Source organism: Fusarium solani (genome assembly GCF_023522795.1).
Source record: "Fusarium solani strain SB1 chromosome Unknown bctg00000001, whole genome shotgun sequence".
NCBI classification, from domain to species: Eukaryota; Fungi; Ascomycota; class Sordariomycetes; order Hypocreales; family Nectriaceae; genus Fusarium; species Fusarium solani.
The window spans coordinates 1,819,637-1,840,211 of NW_027072156.1; the positions used below are offsets into that span (position 1 = coordinate 1,819,637).

Below are 20,575 nucleotides of genomic sequence, written 5' to 3' on the forward strand. Positions count from 1 at the left end.
GTAAACCCCGATGTCTTCCCACGGGACTGGTGACGATCCCCGACAAGCGACAGTAGTGATGACGGTGGGAGTGGAAAAAAAAGCCATGACGATTCGGCCTTGGACGGGCAAACTCCTGAGGCGGTACCGAAAGGAGGATCGACAGAGTCCAGGGCTCCAAGCGAGGCTTCTAGATAGGGACGGGAGGACAAGCCCAAAGGAGTCCAAGGCGACTGGGAAGGGAACTCTTCGGCGTTAGGATTTTGACAGGCAGGGAAGTGCTACGAGCTCGGAGTGCGCGTGGGTATGTGCGCGATGGGACGGAGAATGGGACGTTGACCCCGGGCATGGACATGGCTGTTTGATTAGACGCGGATCATGGGACGTGAGAGGGAGAGCAAGGGCCGGCCGCGAGGAAGGTTTCTCCTCTGCGGTGTTTTTCTTCAGCACATTAGCAATGAGGCCTTGCCATGTACAACATGGTCGCGGCATATACGAGCAGAGTCAAACGACAGGTCTCATCGACAGACATGTTAGGTTGACTGCCGAATCTGAGCTCCGTCGGAAGCACACAGGGGGGACACACATTGGTGAAACTGAGGCGTCCCCGTGTGGCTTGACATCCTCGGGGGAAAGTCTTGGGTGAGTGAATAAACTGGCCGACAGGTCAAAAAAGAACAAGAGAGTGTCGTTGGTTAAAGGCCGTTTGTCATTGTTGATGGACGCGAGGAAGTGGGGGAACCCGTCTGTGATAGATGAGTGACGGACGGGCGCCATCTCATACTTGAAACGCGCCGAGGCGATGGGAAATCGAAGAGGATGCAGAGTGCATAGAGTAGCACTGATGGTGGGCCTCGTGCTAAGTGAGAGCAGAGGCCCCGATAGGATGGCCTCGATGAACTACGCACAGATGCTCACTGAGCTGTGTATCGTATCGCCGGTGGAAGAGGAGCGTCCATGGCTTGCTCTCGTGTACCAAGGGAATGGGAGATTCATCTCCGTAACATCCTATGTACAGCCCAGTACCAGACAATGCAGGCCACGAATAGTCAGGCTAGCTGAACCTTTTCCCTGGATTCATGACATGCACAGACTGTATAATATCGCGGGGCCAAACGTCCCGTCCAGGATGGATTGCAACGTTGTCGCCACGAACGTGTGGCGTCGACGTTGAACACACGAGAGACATGAGTGAATGGCGTCAGGCTTGACAATGCTCGGACGGGCCTGTGCTACGTACCGACTATATATCGATCGAATATTGGTTGTATAAATGAAAGATTAGCAGCCGCCGATGCCACCGATGGCGGTTGGGCCTCCTGCCCGTCACTCCACTGACACTTGGGGACCCTGGGGGATGACGCTTTATCTGTAACATATCTTACTCGTGGAAGTATTGCTCAGGCCTGTCATCTGATTTATGATGGCATCTCCTAATTAAGGGTTGATGGATGGCGCGCCCGTCATGTGAAGTCAAAGTCAGGCAACAGATGAATCAATCAATTGCGCCCAACTCGAAACGTGATCACCTACCCTCGAGTCTGTAGCCTCTGTGCCGCTTACTTGTGAATGGGATACATAAATAGATACCTTGCCTGGCTTGTGCAATGCTGATCCGCACAGGCAATCGACAGTGGGAAATGCCGTGCTGACAGCCTTGAGTGCATGCAGCACGCAACTCCGCATGCACCCTGTACCCTCGCGAGAGAACATCGCAGCCGGCCATTAGCACAGCAGCCGGGCCTGCTCGCTTGAGTAGAGAATGAAGCCAGAGGACGCGCAGCCTTCCTGTTTCGTTTCTATGGTCCAGGGGACCCTTGTCGATCGTTTCCGTGCCTGGGCATGCCGCCCGTCGTTAGACTGGTCTGGACAAAGCTTCAGTAGGCCAAATTCAGGCACAGCAACAGGAACAGGAAACAATAGTAGTGACAGTATGGGCGAGATGGTGTAGAGGGACGGTTGATGGTGGGTGGATGGCTGGAAACGAAGTGTGATGGATGGAGGGGTTGAGTTGAGGGGACTTGACTTGTGATCTATCTATGCTGGAGATAGGCAGGTTGTGTCGGTGTCTGTGCTTGCTTGTACGAGATATCCCGAGATTCATTGTTTCTTTTTCCTTGTCTTCCTTGCATTGCCTTGCCACGGCCAACCCGACTTGTTGTGACTGACTGAAACAGGCTCTGGTCACCAACCAAGATGTGTGAAATATTTCTGCAACAGTTCGCCGCAGCCCGCCGCCCAACGACGAACGGTTCCAAAGACTCATTGCGAGTGTTGCTTTTTCTTTTCTTGTCCATCTCCCTCATCTTGCACAAAGAGGCGCCGTCGGTACAGATAATTTCCCACGTTGGAGACCACAGTTCTCTCCCCCGATTGCGATTGGCCAAGCCATGCGTGCTTCTGAAGCCGGGGGTTCGCGGACGTGGGAGCGACCCCCCCGCTCTCAACATGGGTTGAGGGTGCAGGTGGAGAGCCACTCTCGATCCCTGTTGGTGGCCACGCGCTACGGGGGGTAACAAGTGAGACAGAGGACAAGACTCGAGAGAAACAGAGGGATCGAGACGAAGAATGGAAGGAATTTTGAGACTTATTAGATCATATCCGTCTTCGTTTTTGGAGACGACGAGGAATGCTGTCTCCAAAGAAACGATAGCATCTCCAATTGCCTGTGATAGTCACTCTGGAAACTGTCTGCAAACGATGACCAGATTGACTGGCAACCTGAGCTGTAGCCCCGGTAATAGAGGCCGACTCTACCGGCTCCCCGCCTGTTTACAGCTCTTCAGCAGGAAAACAATGAATTGTGCAAAGCCGTGCCGTCAACCAACAACTCAGAAGAGAGAAGAAAGGACAGTGGATTCGCGCCCTCCCTCCCGTCCCTTTGCCGAAACTCACAAGGCGATAGATGGACGGGCAGTGTGGAGCCCCCAACACGCAACGGGCGGGCTTCCGTCAGGTACGGTACTGGAGACTGAACAAGGAGCTGGTTCAGCTGCGGCGTAGCCTTGTACCAGATACCTTTGAGGGATGTAGTGCTTTTGAGTTTTCCCCTGAAAAACCGCCTGGGGCAGTTAAAGGAGTGTCCGCCTTTGCCCACTCTCCAGCTCTCCACTCCATGGATCCTCCTGCAGCTCCCAGTTTGACCTGAACTGACAACATCAGAGAGCTGACAAAGAACTGGCTCTCAGAGTCTAGTGTACGGCTGTGCCCGTGCAACAAAAAGCAATCATACCAGGTAGTGTTGCATTAATTAATGGTCTCTTTGCTGCGAAGACGGTTAGTTCACAACGTCTACAGTAGCGTCCAAAACAAAAGCCCATTCCAGCCAGCCTAGGACAAGCCATCCCACCCCATCCATCACGTCCACTTCAAGCACTGGGAGCGTAGCGTCCATCAAATCCGCCGCCGTCGCCGCCGCAAGCAAGCCATGTACCTCCCGTACCCAAGACCCAGGGCCCATGACCCCTGCACAAGCGTGCAGTGTGCCCCTGATGGCCCCCAGTATCCCGGCCCCTCCCCTTGGAGGAGGCATGGGTCCGGTAGCTCCTAATCAAGCCCCTAATGTAGGTACCTGCGCAGCCGATCCCTTACGTTGGGTCGCCTGGGCTTCTTCTCTCCCGTCAGTCAGTTTCCTCTCGGTTCGGTTGTGCTGCGAGGGTTGATTCTGTTGTACCAATAGTCTGGGCTTCCCCCCGTTGAGAGAACATGATGGATAGCTTCTTCCTGATTCACTGACCAAGGTTGACATCTCGTACAGTTCACCCAGGCAATTCAGCTGTTTGATACTCTACTCTGTCTGTGACCACCCAACTCCTCCCCCTAATAATTCCCCGGCCGTGTCCAAACAAGCCGGCCCAGTGAGGAGGCCAAGATCCCAGCTCGAACCCAGAGAAGCAGGGAACAAGGCCCCTGGCCCCATCCTTCCTTTTTCTGCGTATCCCGCCGTCCGTCTCACCTTTTCGCCCGCCGAGCCTGTCCCTCTGGCGCTCACTGGAGTATCTACAGGTATCTTCTCAACTGAAAGGGTACGTACTGTCTCTTGGAGCTGCAGAATTGGTGGTGCCTTTTCTCCATTCCTTCCTTGACTGGCGTCGCAGCTTGTCTCGCTTGGTTGCTTCCTTTTGGCCCCTACCAGGTGCTGCCTTGCTAGGTACTGCTGCTGCTCTACCTCTACTTCTCCACTCTGCCCCCCAAACTTGACGCTTTCCACCTTCTCTTCAGTCTTCCCCCTTCACTTTATTCCTTCTTCTTTCTTCTTCCCCTCATTCTTGACTTTGACTCTTTGTCCCTCCCTCTTCTCTTCCCTTGCCCACTCCTTCAAGGCCGGTTGAGTCGCGTCTTGAATGACCCCTTGAGAGAGGAGCGAAGCCTCGAGCGAGAGCATAGGACCTACACCACGCGGGAAGACGCAAACGGGTACATCAACGAAAACGGAGGAACTGACCTGACCAAGCCAGCAAGTCAGTCAGCTGCATACGAGAGAACTGCATATTCATCAGCAGTTCGTTTCTCTTCGACTACGACGACGACGATTTTTTTTTAACCCGAACCGACCGCGAAAAACGAGGTCTCGATCCTCTCAGTCACAACCATGCCTCCCTCCCTGAGCACCCATCCCTCCTTTACCCGTCCTCGGACTAGCGACCGCGATGGCAGGCCCAGCACCCGCGACCAGGGCGCTGATCAGAACCTCCTGATTCCCAGCCGGACATCCTCGCTGCACTCGCGCATTACGCAGCCTATTCCCTCCACTCTCAACATGAAGCCCCAGCAGCGCACTCCCAAGACTCTCACTCATGCCTATATGGTCTGCGGTGTTGGCCGCGAGCCCTCTCAATGGGTCAAGGCTCCTGCGCCCGCACAGGGCAAGATCGGCCACATGAAGGGTGCTGTCGGCCAGTTCTGGCTACCAGAGATTTTGGGTAGCAGCCCGCGCCTTGAGCAGGATAATGAAATTGCGCGTGCTCTTCATGCCGCTATGAGGGTACGTAATTCTAGCTCCCACTTGGAAACCATATTCGCTAACCATAAACTCCCTGTTCAATAGGCCTGCTTCCCTCACGATGTCGAGATTTGCACAGGCCGAAGCCAGCCTCACTGCGTCCATCACGCCTTCGTTCTTCAGCAAGATTCTTCTCACACACTCTACGGAATCTGCCTGCGAGTGTGGTCGCGAGCCGATGAGAAGAGAGCCGAGACCATCCGCGACCTTCGTAAGAGGACTGAGAGCGACTACTACGACAACCCTGATGAGACATACTGGATCCCGTACTGCTTGTCTTTCCTGTCGCGTTATCCTCTCTACAACCTCCTTGGAGACTATCTTCGAGGCATGTGGATTCACTGGAATAAGGCCACCAATCTGTTCCATGCCGAGGAGGTCTCGCGCATCCTGAGCTTCCCAGCTCCCCGCCTCAACGATCTTGTGCGCATCGACATGAAGGACTATGCCCTCTGCTACCAGTTTCCTTCTTCTCCCACAGGGTTCCAGAACTTCGCCATGTGGCCCCTGTTCAACTGTCTGTCGATTCCCAACATCGTCGGTGTCATTGAGGCTGCCATCTCTCCCACTCGCCGAATCATCTTCGTCAGCCACTACCCTGCCATGCTCACCATGGCCGCCGAGACTGTTCGATACTGCGTTCGAGTTTACGAGTGGAGCGGTCTCTACGTTCCCGTTGTGCACGCCCGCCATGCCAAGGAGCTTGTTCAGGAGCCTGGTCCCTACATCCTTGGTATCACTGTTGAGTGCCGCTCTCTCTTCACGGCGCCCACCGATGCCCTGGTTGTTGATCTTGATCGCAACTTTGTTCTGACTTCCAGCCCACCTACTGCTCTGACTCCCGGTCAGCGCAACAAGTTCGTCACCCGACTCACCCAGGCTTTGAACGGCGACGTCACTCCTTCCGGCGTCCCCCAGCACCTTCGATCCGCCTACGGTGGCGGCAAGCTCGTCCCTGCCGGCCAGATCATCGTGATGCGCGGTGAGGTCGAGTCTATCCAGGACCCTGAGTGGTGGAACCAGGATGCAGTTATGGCTGTCATGGACCATGTCTGCGAGAAGCTTGGTCGCAACACTGGCCTCAAGGCCGTGTTTGGCGGCTCTGTCAAGAAGCCCCTCATGACCAAGGTCTCGATGCGTCATCTTAACGAGATTGTCCGTGAGAGGAACCAGTACTCTCGAGATGCTCTCGAGGCCTGGCAGGACTTCATCAACCTCAAGGGTCGCATGGACACCGAGCTCAACAAGGTCACCAAACGGAACAACTACCTGGTGGAGGAGCTTGAGAGCTGGAAGCAGCAGTTCCTCAAGTTCCAGGCCTTTGCTGAGCAGCTCACCAAGGAGACCCAGGATCTCAAGGTCAAGATTGAGACCCACAAGAGGGAGAACCGCCGTCTTGCCGGCCTCATTGACCAGCAGAAGGACGACAACGCCCGCCTGTCTGTCCGTCTTACTGGCACTGAGAAGCAGCGTGACGACGCTCTCGAGGCTCTTGTCCTCCAGCAAGAGATTGCTGAAGAGCTTGAGCGTGAGCGCAAGCGAAACAAGAAGGAGCTGTCTCAGCTGCAGCACACCAACGTCACCATCCTCCGACAGCGTGATGAGGCTCGCCGGGTTGTCCTGCACCTTCGCAGTCTCATTGGTGGTCAGAGCCACCACATGGAGCATCTCATCCAGTCTCTCACCAAGCCAGATGATCTGGCCCAGGAGATTGAGGAGGGTTATGACGAGGCTGAAGAGGAGGAGGGCGAGCCCAACCGCCTGTCTGTCAGCCCCGCCCCTCGATCCAAGCGATACTCTGCCTCCAGCTTCTCCGACGTGGCAGACCGTCATCTCAAGGACAAGACCGACGCCATCGCGCACATTGTGCGTAACATTGCCGAGCAGTGTCAAGCTGCTGTTGAGGGTCTCCAGTTAGCACACGACGCGGAGTTAGGGAGTAGTAGTAGAAGGAATTCTAGCCTCTCTACCACCCAGAGCGATGACGGCCACTCCGCCGCCACGTCCGAAACAGGGGATGACTCCCTTCTCCAGCCGTCGGGAAGGGCGTCCAGTATCCCTCCCACCCCGGATCTCATTCCCAACCGGAGCAGCACAGCCATGTCCTTTGCCTCTACGGCTACGACTCCGGAGCGAGCGTCCCAACAGTATAACCTTCGGGACGAAATCCCCACCAAGATTGTTGAGGATGACGAAGAGGACTTCGAAGAGAGCCGAAGCAACACAGGAAGCGTCACCCACGAGACAGGAGTCGTCTCCAAGCACCCCGAGTCCCTGATGCACAGGCCTTCGGGGGCCAGGATCAGCGCTCTTGGTGGCACGCGCTAGGTGTCTCAGACAGCGTCTGAGCCTTGTTAGATTGCACGTCATTCCTGATGAAGTGAAGCCGGCAGCGGCAAGCCTTTCTTGATTGCAACGTGATGGCTGTTGAAGCGGCCATGACGGTCATGTTTTGCACGCACGTCACCCAAGTGCTGCCAATTTCTTAGCATTTCTTCATTGATCTACTTATTTATTTACCTATTTGCTTTAGGCGGTTGGCTTGGATCAAAATCTGCGGACTATGGCGTTGGATGTTATCCCTTTTGTTTTTCTCGATATAACCATTCCGTTGTTGTTTTTTAGTCATTTGGTGGGCGGGCTCGCTCATGTACTCGCGTCAAGCCTGGCGGTTCTTTTACATTTTGCTAGAGTATTATCCTGAGATGGAAGCGGAGGTGTTTCAATTCACGTCGCTCCTTTGCCTGGCTTGAAGAGCAGCCAAACAATGAAAAAGAATTTCTCAACAATAACAATGAAGTCTTTTGTTTCCATAGGTCATGTGATGTTTGATATTTCTGCGAATGTAGCGTAGGAAGTCACCATGTCTGAACAACTCTCTCTGATAAGATAAGCCATCTCAGGATCCACAAAAAAGTTTGGAAAGTAGACCCCCATCTGTTAGTGGCATCGTCGCAAAGCCATCTTCCTTCCATCAACATCTCGTCCAACCTCTCTCGTCCCGTGTCACACAATGGCTGATCCTTTGTTGACCTCTTTGTGCGCCATTTGCCACGTTTCAACTCCGAAATACAAATGCCCACGATGTAGCATCCGAACGTGCTCTCTCGCATGCATCAAGAAGCACAAGGCGTGGTCAGAATGCACAGGCGAACGCGACGCAACAGCCTACATCCCTCCTTCGAAGCTCCGCACAGCCGCTGGTGTCGACCACGATTACAACTTCCTGCATGGTATCGAGCGGTCCGTCGAACGCGCTGAGAAGCTCCTTGTCGAAGAGCGCTCTCTGGTTCAAGAGGAGGAACTGCGACCGTTGACGGTCCAGGAGGTCAAATGGAAGCCGGGTCGAGATGGGCGCAAGCGCAAGGTGCTCGTGACACGAGTTCTGCGCGAAGCCAAGGGCCGTGTTTTTGAGCGATTCCTGGCGCAGAGATTGAAGAAGCTAAACATCAGCATCATGTGCGCTCCAATGGGGATGGCGAGGCAGAAGGAGAACCATACGACACTCAATAGAAGGACTGGTCGCATCAATTGGCAGGTCGAGTGGATGACATTTGAGGACGTTGAAGACGGAGAACCGAAGAAGATGCGCCATCTTTCCAAAGTGATGGATGATGTGTCGCTGTTCCAGGCATACCACACGGCACTGGAGGAGCAGCAGAAGGCGAATGGCCAGTTGGTAAAGAGGACATTGCGAGCGGGCCAGGATGGGCAATCGCAGGACCCCTCCCGAGCGACATGGTCTCCAGGTTCATTCGCGCTGCAAGACCCCTTTACAAGCTCATGGTCAACCCATCACGACACTGATCCCGTTATGTGGCCATCGGAAGAACTCCAGGCTCAAAAACAGCGATTCCAATACTTCCTTGCCAAGCCACGATCACGGTCAGACCAGCCTAATGTCTGGACAAAGCTCGGGGTAGAAGGATGCCTTCGCGATATCCTCAGCAATACGCGCGTACTCGAGTTTCCAACTATCTGCGTGCTCAAAGAGGACCAGCCTCTACCCACAGGCTTCGTGCTGGGTCCCAAAGACACAATATCACCACCAGGAGGCAACAAGAGGAAGAACCCCCCTGGGAAGAAGGGGCCTAATAAACCGAACAAGAAGAGAAGACAGGGCGGGAAGGAGGTGGAGGAAGGAGAGGTCAGAAGTGACGATGAGATGGACGGAAATGATGAGTCAGGATCTAGAGGAGTTGCACTCGAGGCAGGCGACGTAATTGCGGAGCAGAGCTTGGGTGAAGAGGATGATGAGGACGACGACGATGATACGAGTAGCTCGGGGAGCGACAGCGATGATTAAGGGGTGAATCTTGGCCAATTGAGCTAGAATATGTGTATAATATCATTAAGATACCCAAAATTTGAACAAATAGAGACATTGAGCAAGTAATGATAAAACAAGTGAATATCTTGAGTGCTTGTATTGGTGATGATCTTGTGGTGTTGAGCCAGTGAGTGGAGTGGCTGTGCTTGGACTGCTGCGTCAGCCACATCATGGGCCTCGCTTTAGCTCAGGTACCGAGTACGTAGCTCCCCGCGACTCGACATACCACCCAGCCGCACACATTCACTAACCACCTACACTCGCTTCAACTCCCAGCACAATAGATTCAACTCTACAGCATCAACCGTCCAACGATAAGACCCCTCCCACGGCCGAACGACGACATCTGAGTCCCCCACGCATCATGGTTTGATTGGCGTGTCCGTCCCCCTTCGCATGGTTCACGATCCGCCGCCACAATGGACGACACACCCGCGCCTAAGCTCTCGGAGCTGCTGCGGCACCCGGAGGATCTAGACAAGATCCCGGCGCTCAAGCTCGAGTTCTCGCGCAAGAAGGGCGCCGTCGATGGGCAGCTGCGCAGCGGGCTGCGCGAGCAGCTCGAGACGACCCAGTCGGGCATGACGGGCCTGACGGACGGGCAGAAGACGGTGCAGATGATCAAGGAGGAGATGATGAAGATTGACAAGCTGTGTTCCGAGTCCCAGAACATGATCAAGGACTTTGCCAGCATCAACCTCGTGTCGCAGGCCCACCGCAACTTTGGCGCCGTCGAGACGATGCGCCGCAACCTCGAGACCTTTAACGACCGGTTGTCGGTCGTGGAGCAGATGCTGCGAGAGGATGACGAGGACGGTGACAACATGCCCAACCTGCTGCCGTGCCACTACGAGCTCACGCAGCTTCGCAATATCCGAGACGACGCCATGGAACAGATACAGAGGGCCGAGGACACGAGTCTTCAATCGACGCTGGCTGACTACTTTGCGCGCCTCGACGACACCATCGACTGGTTCGACGAGCACGTCGGCATCATCGCCCTCAACCTCATCAACCTGGTGGTGCAGGACAACAACGGTCTTGTGGTGAGGTTCGCCATAGTGATGGAGGCCGAGGAGAAGAGCGACCAGCGGGTGCTGGCGCTGCAGGAGGCTCTCAAGGACCACAAGGAGATGGCGACGCGGTTCCAGAGCATCACCGACGGCGCCAAGAAGGTGCGCGGCTACAAGGACAAGTTCATCCAGGCGATCCGGCTCAGCGCCGAGCAGCAGTTTGACGGCGCCAAGGAGGAGTTCCTCGAGGATCCGAGCAAGCTGGAGAAGATTATGAAGTGGTATTTTAATGACCTGAATGTGGTCAAGGTGGGAATGTCACACCTGATGCCTAAGAAGTGGCATATTGTCAAGACGTACGCCGACGTCTACCACCAGCTCATGCATGACTTTTTGATAGGCATGGTGGACGGCAACGAGGCTTCGTCGGCGCACACGCTCGAGATTGTTGGGTTCCCAGAAAAGTACTATCGCAAGATGACCAAGCTGGGACTGCGTCAGGAAGAGCTGGTGCCGCATGTGGTGGACAACCGTGAGGCGGAGCTTGTCCGCGACTTTCGCGAGCTCATCATCAAGTTCCTGGACGAGTGGATCGAGCGCATCTTTGCGCAGGAGCAGCGCGACCTGGCCGAGCGAAACGTCGAGGGTTCCAACCTGGACCAGGACGAGTATGGCTACTTCCGGACAAAGAACCTGGTGGCCCTCTGGAGGATGCTTCGCGAGCAGGTGGACGCTGCTGCCAACTCGCAGCGTGCTGATGTGGTGGAGGGTGTAATCGATGCCATGTTTGCACGTCTACGGTCTCGTCAGCAGTCGTGGCAGACCATGCTCGATGCTGAAGCTACGAGATACGAGGAGGGTAGAGTGCCTGATCTTGAGGGCTTCCAGGCTCTACAGGACTGGCTTGTTGCTACAGCCAACGATCAAATCGCCTGTATCGACGACAACGAGGAGGAGAACCGCCTGGCCTACCTATCAAGCTTCCGTCGCCTCGTCGAGCAGCACGTCACCCCAGCCTATCTAGAACGCATCGAGACCGAGGTCAACACCCTGCGTGACGGCTACGTCGACTTTAGCACGTGGTGCATCAACCGCTTCGCCCAGCTCATCTTCTCAGTCGACTTTGGCGCCGTCATGCCCGACTTCTTCACTCCCAAGTGGTACACGAGCACGGCCATGAAGCAGATGGTGGTGACGTTTGAGGAGTACGTCAACGACTACCGCCAGGTCCTCCACCACTCGCTCGTCGACATCTTTGTCGAGATCTTTGCCGAGGAGCTGCTCGTCCGCTACCTCAGCGCCGTCCGCAACAAGGGCGCCAAGTTCCGCCGCACCGACCCCTTCCAGGACAAGCTCTTCAACGACATCGCCACCGCCTTTGAGCTGTTTAGCAGCTTGCCGTCGCCGGATATTGGAGCTTCCATCAAGGAGACGTGGCGCGTCACGGAGCACTTCCTGCGTCTTTTGACTTGCGACCGCGACTCCGTCGTGGAAACGTACGCAACCTTTAAGATGGCCTATTGGGATCTCAACCCCTCGTGGGTAGAGGCCGTGCTGAGGACGAGGGACGACTTTGAAAGGGGTATGGCTACTGCTGTAAAGAACAAGGCTGCGAATATTACGGTTGAGCGTGGCGCAGAGACCATCATGAGCAGGGTCAAGTAGGCGGCGAGAAAGGATACTCTATATATATATGCATATGTTATGGGAGAAGACGGGAAAATGGACATGTAGAGCATGTTGTATGACGGGCATGATTTGTGCCACCTTTAGCGATGAGATGTGTTTTGATAAGAAAACATTGTACACCCTTCAACTGCTTCATTTACACATAGTGACTCCTCACTTCAACATTCTCACATACAACATACACACCAAGACAAGACTCAGACTGAAATAGTCAACGCGACAAGGAATTATCATGATCTACAAAATGGGGAACCTATTACCCATAGCAAGGAGAACAAGAACTAACCCCCCGTAACGATGAGATGAAGACGAAAACGACGGAAAAGAAAAAAAAAGGTTTCGCTGCCCGACAAGGAACTAGTTATTCAACAAGAGGGGATCATGAGGATGATGACGATGATGGTGATGGTGGTGGTGATGATGGAGACAAGGGGACAATGAAAAGGAAACAAGATATGTAGCAGTGGTAGCTGTTGTTTGCGGTTGTTATTAAATCCTTCCCTCCAATAGACGGACACCCTCCAATTCGACCTGATGGTTGCTGATTATTATGACCGGCTAGCCAGGTAGTTTGCGGCCTGTTGACGAGTCAGCATATGTATTACATCCGCGATCTGATCATCTTGCAAAACATACCTTGTCCAGGTCGTAGTCAAACTTCTCCAGGGCAGCCAGAGCATCGGTGCGCTGGTAACCCATGCCAGTCAGACTCTTGAGGATGGGGTCGTCTTGCTCAGACTCTGTGCGGTTCAGGGGCTGCTGGCCAGGACGAGAGGCATCACCGGCAGCTGGCTTGTCGGCAGCAGGGGCAGTGGCGGGAGTTGCTGCAGCAGCGCTGGGCGACTCGAGACCAGAGAAGATGGCATCCCAGTCATGAGCCTCAGGGGGCTTCTGCTGGCCACCCGCAGGGGGTTGGGCTGGGCCAGCCTGACTGGCAGAGATAAAGTCGAAGCTCTCGTTGCCGAACGCGGTAGACTCGGTCTTAGTCTGGCTACCGGGCGGGCTGCTGTCGAAGACGGGGTTAAAGTCGTCCAGACCTGAGCGGGAGATGTTGGCGAAATCTTCCTCTCCGGAGCCTTCCTTAGCATCCTCCAGGCCCTCAAACTCGTCTTCCAGATCCTCAAAGCCGCTCTTGGCAGGAGGAGGGTTGGATGGGGCCGCCTGCTTCGAGGCAGGGGCAGGTCCTGTCGCACTCGTGCCAAAGATGTCGTCGACAGACGAGTTCTGGGCCTTGGTCTCGGTCACTGTCGCGGGTGACGATGGGAGCTCAGGGCTGATCGATGTTAGCGCCTGTCAACAGGGGGTTAGTTAGTTGAATGCCTTACCTCGTCACCTTGGTCTCAGGAGAGGCAGTCTCCGGGGCTGGGGTTGGGCCCAAGGGAGCGCCACCGGACGATTCTCCGCTCGCAGGCTTATCCCCAAATCGCTTGCTAGGAGGCGATGCAGGTGCAAAGTCATCCTCGAAGCCGCCCTGATCGCTGCTAGAGTCCGAATCGTCATCACGCTCAAGTTCCGAGATAGGAGGGAACTCGGAATCGAAAGCAGAGGTAGACTTGTTAGTCTCCTGCGCAGGCTTGGTCTGGTTCTTGGCAGTTGTAAAGGCGGCAAAGGCGTTCTCGAAGTCAGCCTTGGCCTTGGCCTCATCCGTGCCACCGAAAGGATCCGCGGCCTTTGGTGCGCTCTCGTTGGCAGGCTCGCGAGCCGCGTCAGCAGGAGCAGATGGAGTTCCCTTACGCTCGACACTGTCAGTCTCGTCGCCGGGGAAGGCTCCCGGTACACTGCCAACACTATCGGATGCCTTCAGGTCACCAGGAATAGGGGTGGCCGAACCATGGAGAGGGTCATCGATACGGGAAGCAGGGGGTGACACCTGACGAGAAGATGAAAGGGACTCGGTATGGTCAATGAAGGGCAGGAAGCTAGAGCTGATTTGTCTCGACTCCGGGGGCGCAGGAGGATCGACAGCCAGAGTAGGCTGACGGCTCATGACAGGAGACGAAGCAGGGGGGTGTTGTATGATCCAACACTGGCGGTCGAGGCACCAGTATGCTGGGGCTTGAACGAAGTCTGAGGAGGAGGAGGAGGAGTGCCAGAAGCGCTAGGTGGGAACGGGCCAAAGACATCGTCAAAAGACTTATCAGAGACGTTCTTGGCGGGAGGAGAGGCAAATGCACCCATGATATCAGTGCTTGCCGTCCGGCGGAAGAAGGGGTTGTTGGCACTAGAAGTAGATGCCGCTGGGCTGGCGATCTGGGCCGGAGCCGACGCAGGAGAGCCCGTGTTGGCTTGACGCAGCTCCTCGATGCTCTTGGTGAGATCCTCAGCCTCTGCCTTGAGCTTGTCGCGCTCGCCTTCAGTAGTGGACAGCTGCTTCTTGTTGATGGCGACCAGTCCCTTTTGCTGACGGGCGTCAGACTTGAGCTTCTCGATCTGGGGCTTGAGCTGAGCAATCTCTCCATTGACAACCCGGATACGTTCCCTGAGGTTGGTGTTCTCCTGCTGATCGGCCTGGAGAGCTGCTGTAACCTGCTGGTGCTGAGTCTGGATATCGCGGTAAGTCCCCTCGAGGGTCATACACTCGGCCTGCAGCTTCGACGTCTCCTTGCGAGCTGTGTTAAGCTGCTCCTCGAGGGCACGGGTATCTTGCGCCTCCTTCTCATAAGCGGTGCGTAGCTGAGCAAGTCGCTGCTCAAAATTCGCCTTTTGAGCAGTGGCTTGGTTCAGCTCGTTCTGAGTTGTCGTCCTCTTGCCCTGGACATCCTGCATCTGCTTGGACAGTGATGAGATCTGGTTCGAGAGGTTCGCAAGCTCGGTGGTCTCTCCAGAAATCTTGCTAGCCTCTGGATCATTGTCTGCCAGGAGATCCTCGGATGCGGAGGGCATCAGAGGCTTTGAACCTGAGCCAGCCGAGCCTCCTGTAGGCTGTTGCGTCAGGCCTCTGCCAAACGAAGATGAAGGCACAAATGGCTTAAAGGTCGAGCTTCCAGTGCCAGTGAGAGATGGCTTAAGAGGAGAGGACGGTGTCAGCACGTTAGAGCCGGTACCGAACGGATCGTTGGCATTCGATCCCCCAGTTGACATAGGAGCCTGGGCTGGAGCCGGAGCAGGGCTCGGGGAGGTCGATTCGAGGCCGAAGAGGTCGTCGAGAGCTGACTTGGGCTGAGGAGGTGGTGGCTGGGCCACCACGGGAGGAGGAGGAGGGTCGAAAGCAGATGTGGCGGTTGGTGGACGAACTTGGGCGCGAAGGCTAGGGGGAACCAGATTAGCAGGTAGAGTTGTAGGCAGGGGCCCACGGCCAGTCCTCTGTTGTCGGATGAGGTACATGGCGACTGCAAACTGGTCGCGCGTGAGCTGTCCCTGAGAGTTTGTGTCTGCCAGGTCCCAGATCTGAGCCAGGGAATCCTCGGGAAGATTGGACTGGCTAAAGAAGGTAACCGCCTCCTCTCCAGTAATAAAGCCCTTGTTCGTCTTGTCGAGGTCGGCATACAACTGATCGAATCGAGCCTTGTCGGCGGGAGTCACGGCCCAATCACTTGCACCCGCACTCGTACCCTGGGGAGAGAGGGGAGGACGTCCGAGAGGGCTGTTTGCGCGCACTTGAGCAGTTCCGCTCAGTTGTCGGGGGATGGCGGAGATGCCGGGTCCGGAGGACGACTGGCGTGAGGGGCCACGGCGCGAGGCAGCTTCGTAGAGACCAGCTGGGAGGATGTTGGGGAGAGATCGAAGAGCACCCGTCTTCATCGAGGTGAGCAGGTGCATAGCAATGATAAACTCGGTGAGCACAAGAGCGCCGCGTTGCTCAGTATCGGCGAGCTGCCATATCCTACCCAGCACCTCATTGGGAAGCCCAGACTTCTCAAAGATGGACTTGGCCTGGTCACCTGGCAACTGACCACCAGCCTGGAGAGATTGGCGCTCAAAGAGGCCAGTATACTGTGCCACCTTCTCGGGAGTCAAGGGAGGGATGCGGATCGGCCCGCCGGTCGTCTGGGCCTGGAGGGCAGCTGGAGGAGGAGGCGAGCTCACAGGCACGGGCGGAGGAGGGGGAATGCCTCCAGCAGGGCCGGCTTGCGGGACGAAGCCATCGAATCGAGGAAGAGGAGCTTGTTGAAGAGCGATCTCGGGAGTAGGTTCGCGGCCGGCCTGGGCGTGTCCGATGAGTCGTAGGGCGATGCCGAAGCCAGCTGGTGTGAGGAAACCCCGATTCTCCTTATCCGCAATCTGCCAGATCTATCACGAGAGTTAAACGTTTAGCGGAACGTCGGACGGGCAGCGAAACGCGGGGATCGCAGACGTACCTCGCCCAGGATACGAGAGTCTAGGCCAGTCTTGTGGAAGAACTTGACGGCGATCTCGCCAACGACGACGCCAACGCTGTCGGAATCGGCTTGTCGGAAGAGTTGGCCATATGTTCGCTTCTCTTCGGGGGAGAGGTTCAGGTTCGGCGCAGCTGCCAGGAAGTCAGCATTTCGACAGATGAGGCGATTACAAGTGAGTGTTCAAGTACCAGTGTCATCGGCCGCCATTGTCGCGCATACGAGCTACGCGGAGCTCGAGACGGAAAAGACGGACGATGGAGGCACGAGGCGTCAAAGGGGGGAGATTAGCGATTCGAAGCTTGCTGTGTAGCAGTGTGAATCAGCTGGGGCGATAGGAAGGTCCGGATAGCTTCGGAGACGAGTCGGGCCTGATAAGGCAGAAAGGCAGGTTGGATAGTTTGAAGGGCTATGAGATGAGGTCTGGTATCAAGATGGAGATCGTCAGCCCGGTGTTTGGACCATTTTGGGGGGGTTGGTTTGGTGTTCCAAGGTTGTCACCTCGGGCAAGCAAATGAGCCAACCAGGAGCTAGGGGCGGGACGGGCAGGGGGGCTGCAGAACGGCGGCCAGAGGCTGGAGCTCCAGACAGAAGCAATTATCCGCTGGAGGGACACTAGAGAACCCCTGTGGCCGCGTAAAGCTGTAGGGTAGTCTGTAATTTTGTGTGATTGAGGCCAGCTGCGTAACGTGGAAGGGTTCCTGTGGTTCCTGTAGGTTGCCTCTCAGACAAGCCCAAGCCACAGCCACAGCTTAACAGCTTCCAAGTTGAGTAAGCTCCACAGCTTGACTCTCATGGGATCCATGTCAACGTCATGGCCCGGTGATGGCTTTCTTCGCAGCTTAGGTATCTAGACACAATATTTTATGGCGATTTAATGCCAGTTTAACCAGCAAGTCTTTGGTAACACCTACCGAGGCTTGATAGCAAGGTATCAGCCGAGTAAACTGGAAGACGCAAGCCATGTGAACCAGGGTTGGTTGTTTCATTATATAAGCCACCTTCAGCCCGCCCAAGCCACCATGACGATGACGGCATTGCATCTGTATTGGAATCTCGGGATTTAAAAAAAATCAAGGGTTGTTAATACGGCTAGACGAACTATTCATTACCTCATCCAACTCGCAATTCATTCCAAATACCAGCTCGAGTCAAAGACACTCTAGTTACTTCTATGCGTGCTAACTGCATACGCACGTGGAAGCTGCATATCGGGAACAGTGCATCATCTGCAGCCGTCATGAGGTGACTGATTCCAATGGCCTCGCGTATATCAAGAGGGTACTAACCCAGCATGAATTTTTACTCGCACAAATGGTGTCTGGCATTTCTCTGCACTGAGAGACAGAGCCCTGTTCGGTATCCTTACAGTAGCCTCAAATGCCTAGTCTTCCGTGCCGCGATAGAGCATTCCAAATACTATCCTGACACAACTACTCATCAGCGAATGTGTAAGCAGCCCGCATGGGCCCAACTCGAGATGGATGGCAGCCAACTCGGGGTATAAGCCCCCACAGGACATTAAACAAAATCATGGCTCAAAGACGAGATTTGGAATTGAGTAATTACACCAGAAAATCATGATTCCACACGCGTCAATAGAATATTCCTCGGCACGGCACCCGGGCCTCTTACGTTGGTCGCCGAACCGCCCACTAACGGAGGGGCAGGACCGAAAAAACCTCCATCGCCGGGGTGGATTTCAAATCGTTCCAGGAGCATCAATCGATTGCCTTTGCCCTGCAGCTCCAGCTGAAGCTCACCAATCCTGTCTGTCCATCTGCCAGCCATCTCGCCATACCAATTGCTTACCCAATCACCCCAATCCCTACCTCCCATCCGACCCTACCAATCTGCTTCCGTCCCGCCCTCCTAGACCCCCGCCATTGCTATCGCCGCAGACGGAGGAAATAGGTAGCTGCTCTCATCATCAACTCTCGGCCCTTAAAAGACGTCATCCCCCTCCCCTTCCTCCTTCTTTTATACCTTAAGGTTGAACCCCCGAGGCGGCCTTTGTCCATGCAAGCTCTCGCCCACTCCCTGCGCTCATCGACCCTGTCTTCGTCCTCGAGAACGACCCCGCTGCGAATAGCTTCACTCGCCCGGCACCTGTCCGCATCTGCGCGCACCATGGCTCCCATCACCAAGGAGACCGACTACCTCGTCATTGGCGGCGGCAGCGGAGGCCTTGCCTCTGCGCGCATGGCCAGCAACAAATTTGGCATCAAGGCCACTATTGTCGAGAGCAAGCGACTCGGAGGAACCTGCGTCAACGTTGGGTGAGTTCTTTGGAAATATATGCAAGGGATCAAACGCTGACAGTCTCTCTTTCTAGCTGCGTACCTAAAAAGGTGACTTACAACGCCGCCGCCCTCGCCGAGGCCATCCACGACTCCAAGTCCTACGGCTTCTCCGTTGAGGAGACGGCCCCCTTTGACTGGTCCACATTCAAGACCAAGCGCGATGCCTACGTCAAGCGTCTCAATGGCATCTACGAGCGAAACCTCAACAACGACAAGGTCGACTACGTGCACGGCTGGGCCCGCCTCGTCTCCAAGAACCAGGCCGAGGTCACACTCGACGACGACTCCAAGGTTCTCATCAACGCCAAGAAGATCCTCGTTGCTGTCGGCGGCAAGCCCACTCCTCCTCCTAGCATTCCCGGCGCCGAGCACGGCATCAACAGCGATGGCTTCTTCGAGATTGCGACTCAGCCCAAGAAGGTCGCCATTGTCGGTGCTGGATATATCGCCGTCGAGTTCGCCGGCATGTTCAACGCCCTCGGCACGGAGACTCACCTGTTCATCCGCCACAACACCTTCCTCCGAAGCTTCGACCCCATGATCCAGGAGTCTGTCACCAACGAGTACGAGAGGCTCGGCGTGAAGCTTCACAGGCGTTCGCAGGCCACCAAGGTTGAGAAGGACGCCAATGGCAAGCTCACTGTCACCTACAAGGACGACGAGGGCAACGAGACCGTTCTCAGCGACGTCGACCACCTTATCTGGGCCATCGGCCGCACCCTGAGACTCGCGGCATCGGTCTGGAGGAGGCTGGCGTCAAGCTCGGCGAGAAGGGACACATCCTCGTCGACGAGTACCAAAACACCGCTGTCGACAACATCTACGCCCTCGGTGATGTTACCGGCGAGGTCGAGCTGACCCCTGTGGCCATTGCCGCCGGCCGCCGTCTCGCCCATCGCCTCTTCGGCCCCCCTGAGTTTGCCAACCTCAAGCTCGACTACAAGAACGTGCCCTCGGTGGTCTTCGCGCACCCCGAGGTCGGCAGCATCGGCCTGACAGAACCCCAGGCCATCGAAAAGTACGGCAAGGACAACATCAAGGTGTACAAGACGGGCTTCACGGCCATGTACTACGCCATGATGGAGCCCGAGCAGAAGGGCCCCACCAACTACAAGCTCATCGTGACGGGCCCCGAGGAGAAGGTGGTCGGCCTTCACATCATGGGCATCGGCAGCGGCGAGATGCTCCAGGGCTTTGGCGTCGCCGTCAAGATGGGTGCCACCAAGGCCGACTTTGACAGCTGCGTTGCTATCCATCCTACCAGCGCCGAGGAGTTGGTGACGTTGAAATAAATAAATGGGAATAGAGAAGAAAGAAGAACTAAATGTTGATAAAGAGATTTCAAATAGAAGGAGTTAATAATGGTTAAAGTACATGAAGCACCCGTTGTTCATCAGTCGACTGATACACGCTTCCTTTGAGTTTTCCCCTTTTCACTTGCAGCATATGCCGTGCCATCTCGACATTTGTCTGTGATATCATGCCTTTTGACCTCTAGATCTCGTCATTCATCTCCTCGTAGGACAATTGTCTGGTTCGGTCACATTCGAGTCAAGACTTGTTGCCCTGCTCATGTTGACAAACTCCCCTTTCTGCTTGCTTGTCTCTGATACTGCCCAGTTGCTACCTCGCACTCGTATACCTACTACCATGCCCTTCTTGGTAGTCCTTGTCCCCGTCATACGGCATCTTGCACCACGACAGCAGTCCTCACGAGATCACATTACTCAGTTCCCTGTCCCCAAGCTCTCCAAGAACCTGCACCCGCCCGCTCCGGTGTGATGCGGCTATCCGCACCGGTGCGGAAGCGTGCAGCTAACGGGGGAAGACAGATACGCTCCATCGGTGCCGAGATGCAAGTCTCGGGTCGATGCCGCGTCCTTTCATTAGGGGGCGTATGTTGAAAAGTGTGTAGTCATGCCTACTTGGGATGCCGGTTTTGG

The 20,575-nt window shown here is 55.5% G+C and overlaps 5 protein-coding genes across 5 annotated transcripts; 4 read left to right on the top strand and 1 right to left on the bottom strand.

The window, feature by feature from the left end:
- Nucleotides 1-4,570: 4,570 nt before the first annotated feature.
- MRS44_002684 (uncharacterized protein) lies at nt 4,571-7,309 on the top strand (the record flags this gene model as incomplete). Its single annotated transcript, XM_046270567.1, has 2 exons — nt 4,571-4,963; nt 5,027-7,309. The coding sequence occupies 2 exons, from the start codon at nt 4,571-4,573 to the stop codon at nt 7,307-7,309; spliced, it is 2,676 nt and encodes an 891-aa protein (XP_046136795.1).
- A 685-nt stretch (nt 7,310-7,994) lies between these two features.
- On the top strand, nt 7,995-9,287 carry MRS44_002685 (uncharacterized protein; the record flags this gene model as incomplete). The annotated part of the gene is made up of 1 exon (XM_046275203.2): nt 7,995-9,287. One exon carries the CDS (start codon nt 7,995-7,997, stop codon nt 9,285-9,287), a length of 1,293 nt encoding a protein of 430 aa, XP_046136796.1.
- Nucleotides 9,288-9,730: 443 nt separating this feature from the next.
- On the top strand, nt 9,731-11,989 carry MRS44_002686 (uncharacterized protein; the record flags this gene model as incomplete). Its single annotated transcript, XM_046275204.2, has 1 exon — nt 9,731-11,989. The coding sequence occupies one exon, from the start codon at nt 9,731-9,733 to the stop codon at nt 11,987-11,989; it is 2,259 nt and encodes a 752-aa protein (XP_046136797.1).
- Nucleotides 11,990-12,561: 572 nt separating this feature from the next.
- MRS44_002687 (uncharacterized protein) lies at nt 12,562-16,539 on the bottom strand (the record flags this gene model as incomplete). The annotated part of the gene is made up of 6 exons (XM_065622917.1): nt 12,562-12,591; nt 12,650-13,286; nt 13,339-13,932; nt 14,004-16,243; nt 16,312-16,463; nt 16,521-16,539. The coding sequence occupies 6 exons, from the start codon at nt 16,537-16,539 to the stop codon at nt 12,562-12,564; spliced, it is 3,672 nt and encodes a 1,223-aa protein (XP_065478989.1).
- A 1,920-nt stretch (nt 16,540-18,459) lies between these two features.
- Nucleotides 18,460-19,924, top strand: MRS44_002688 (uncharacterized protein; the record flags this gene model as incomplete). Its single annotated transcript, XM_065622918.1, has 3 exons — nt 18,460-18,608; nt 18,665-19,227; nt 19,287-19,924. The coding sequence occupies 3 exons, from the start codon at nt 18,460-18,462 to the stop codon at nt 19,922-19,924; spliced, it is 1,350 nt and encodes a 449-aa protein (XP_065478990.1).
- Between the last annotated feature and the right edge of the window lie 651 nt (nt 19,925-20,575).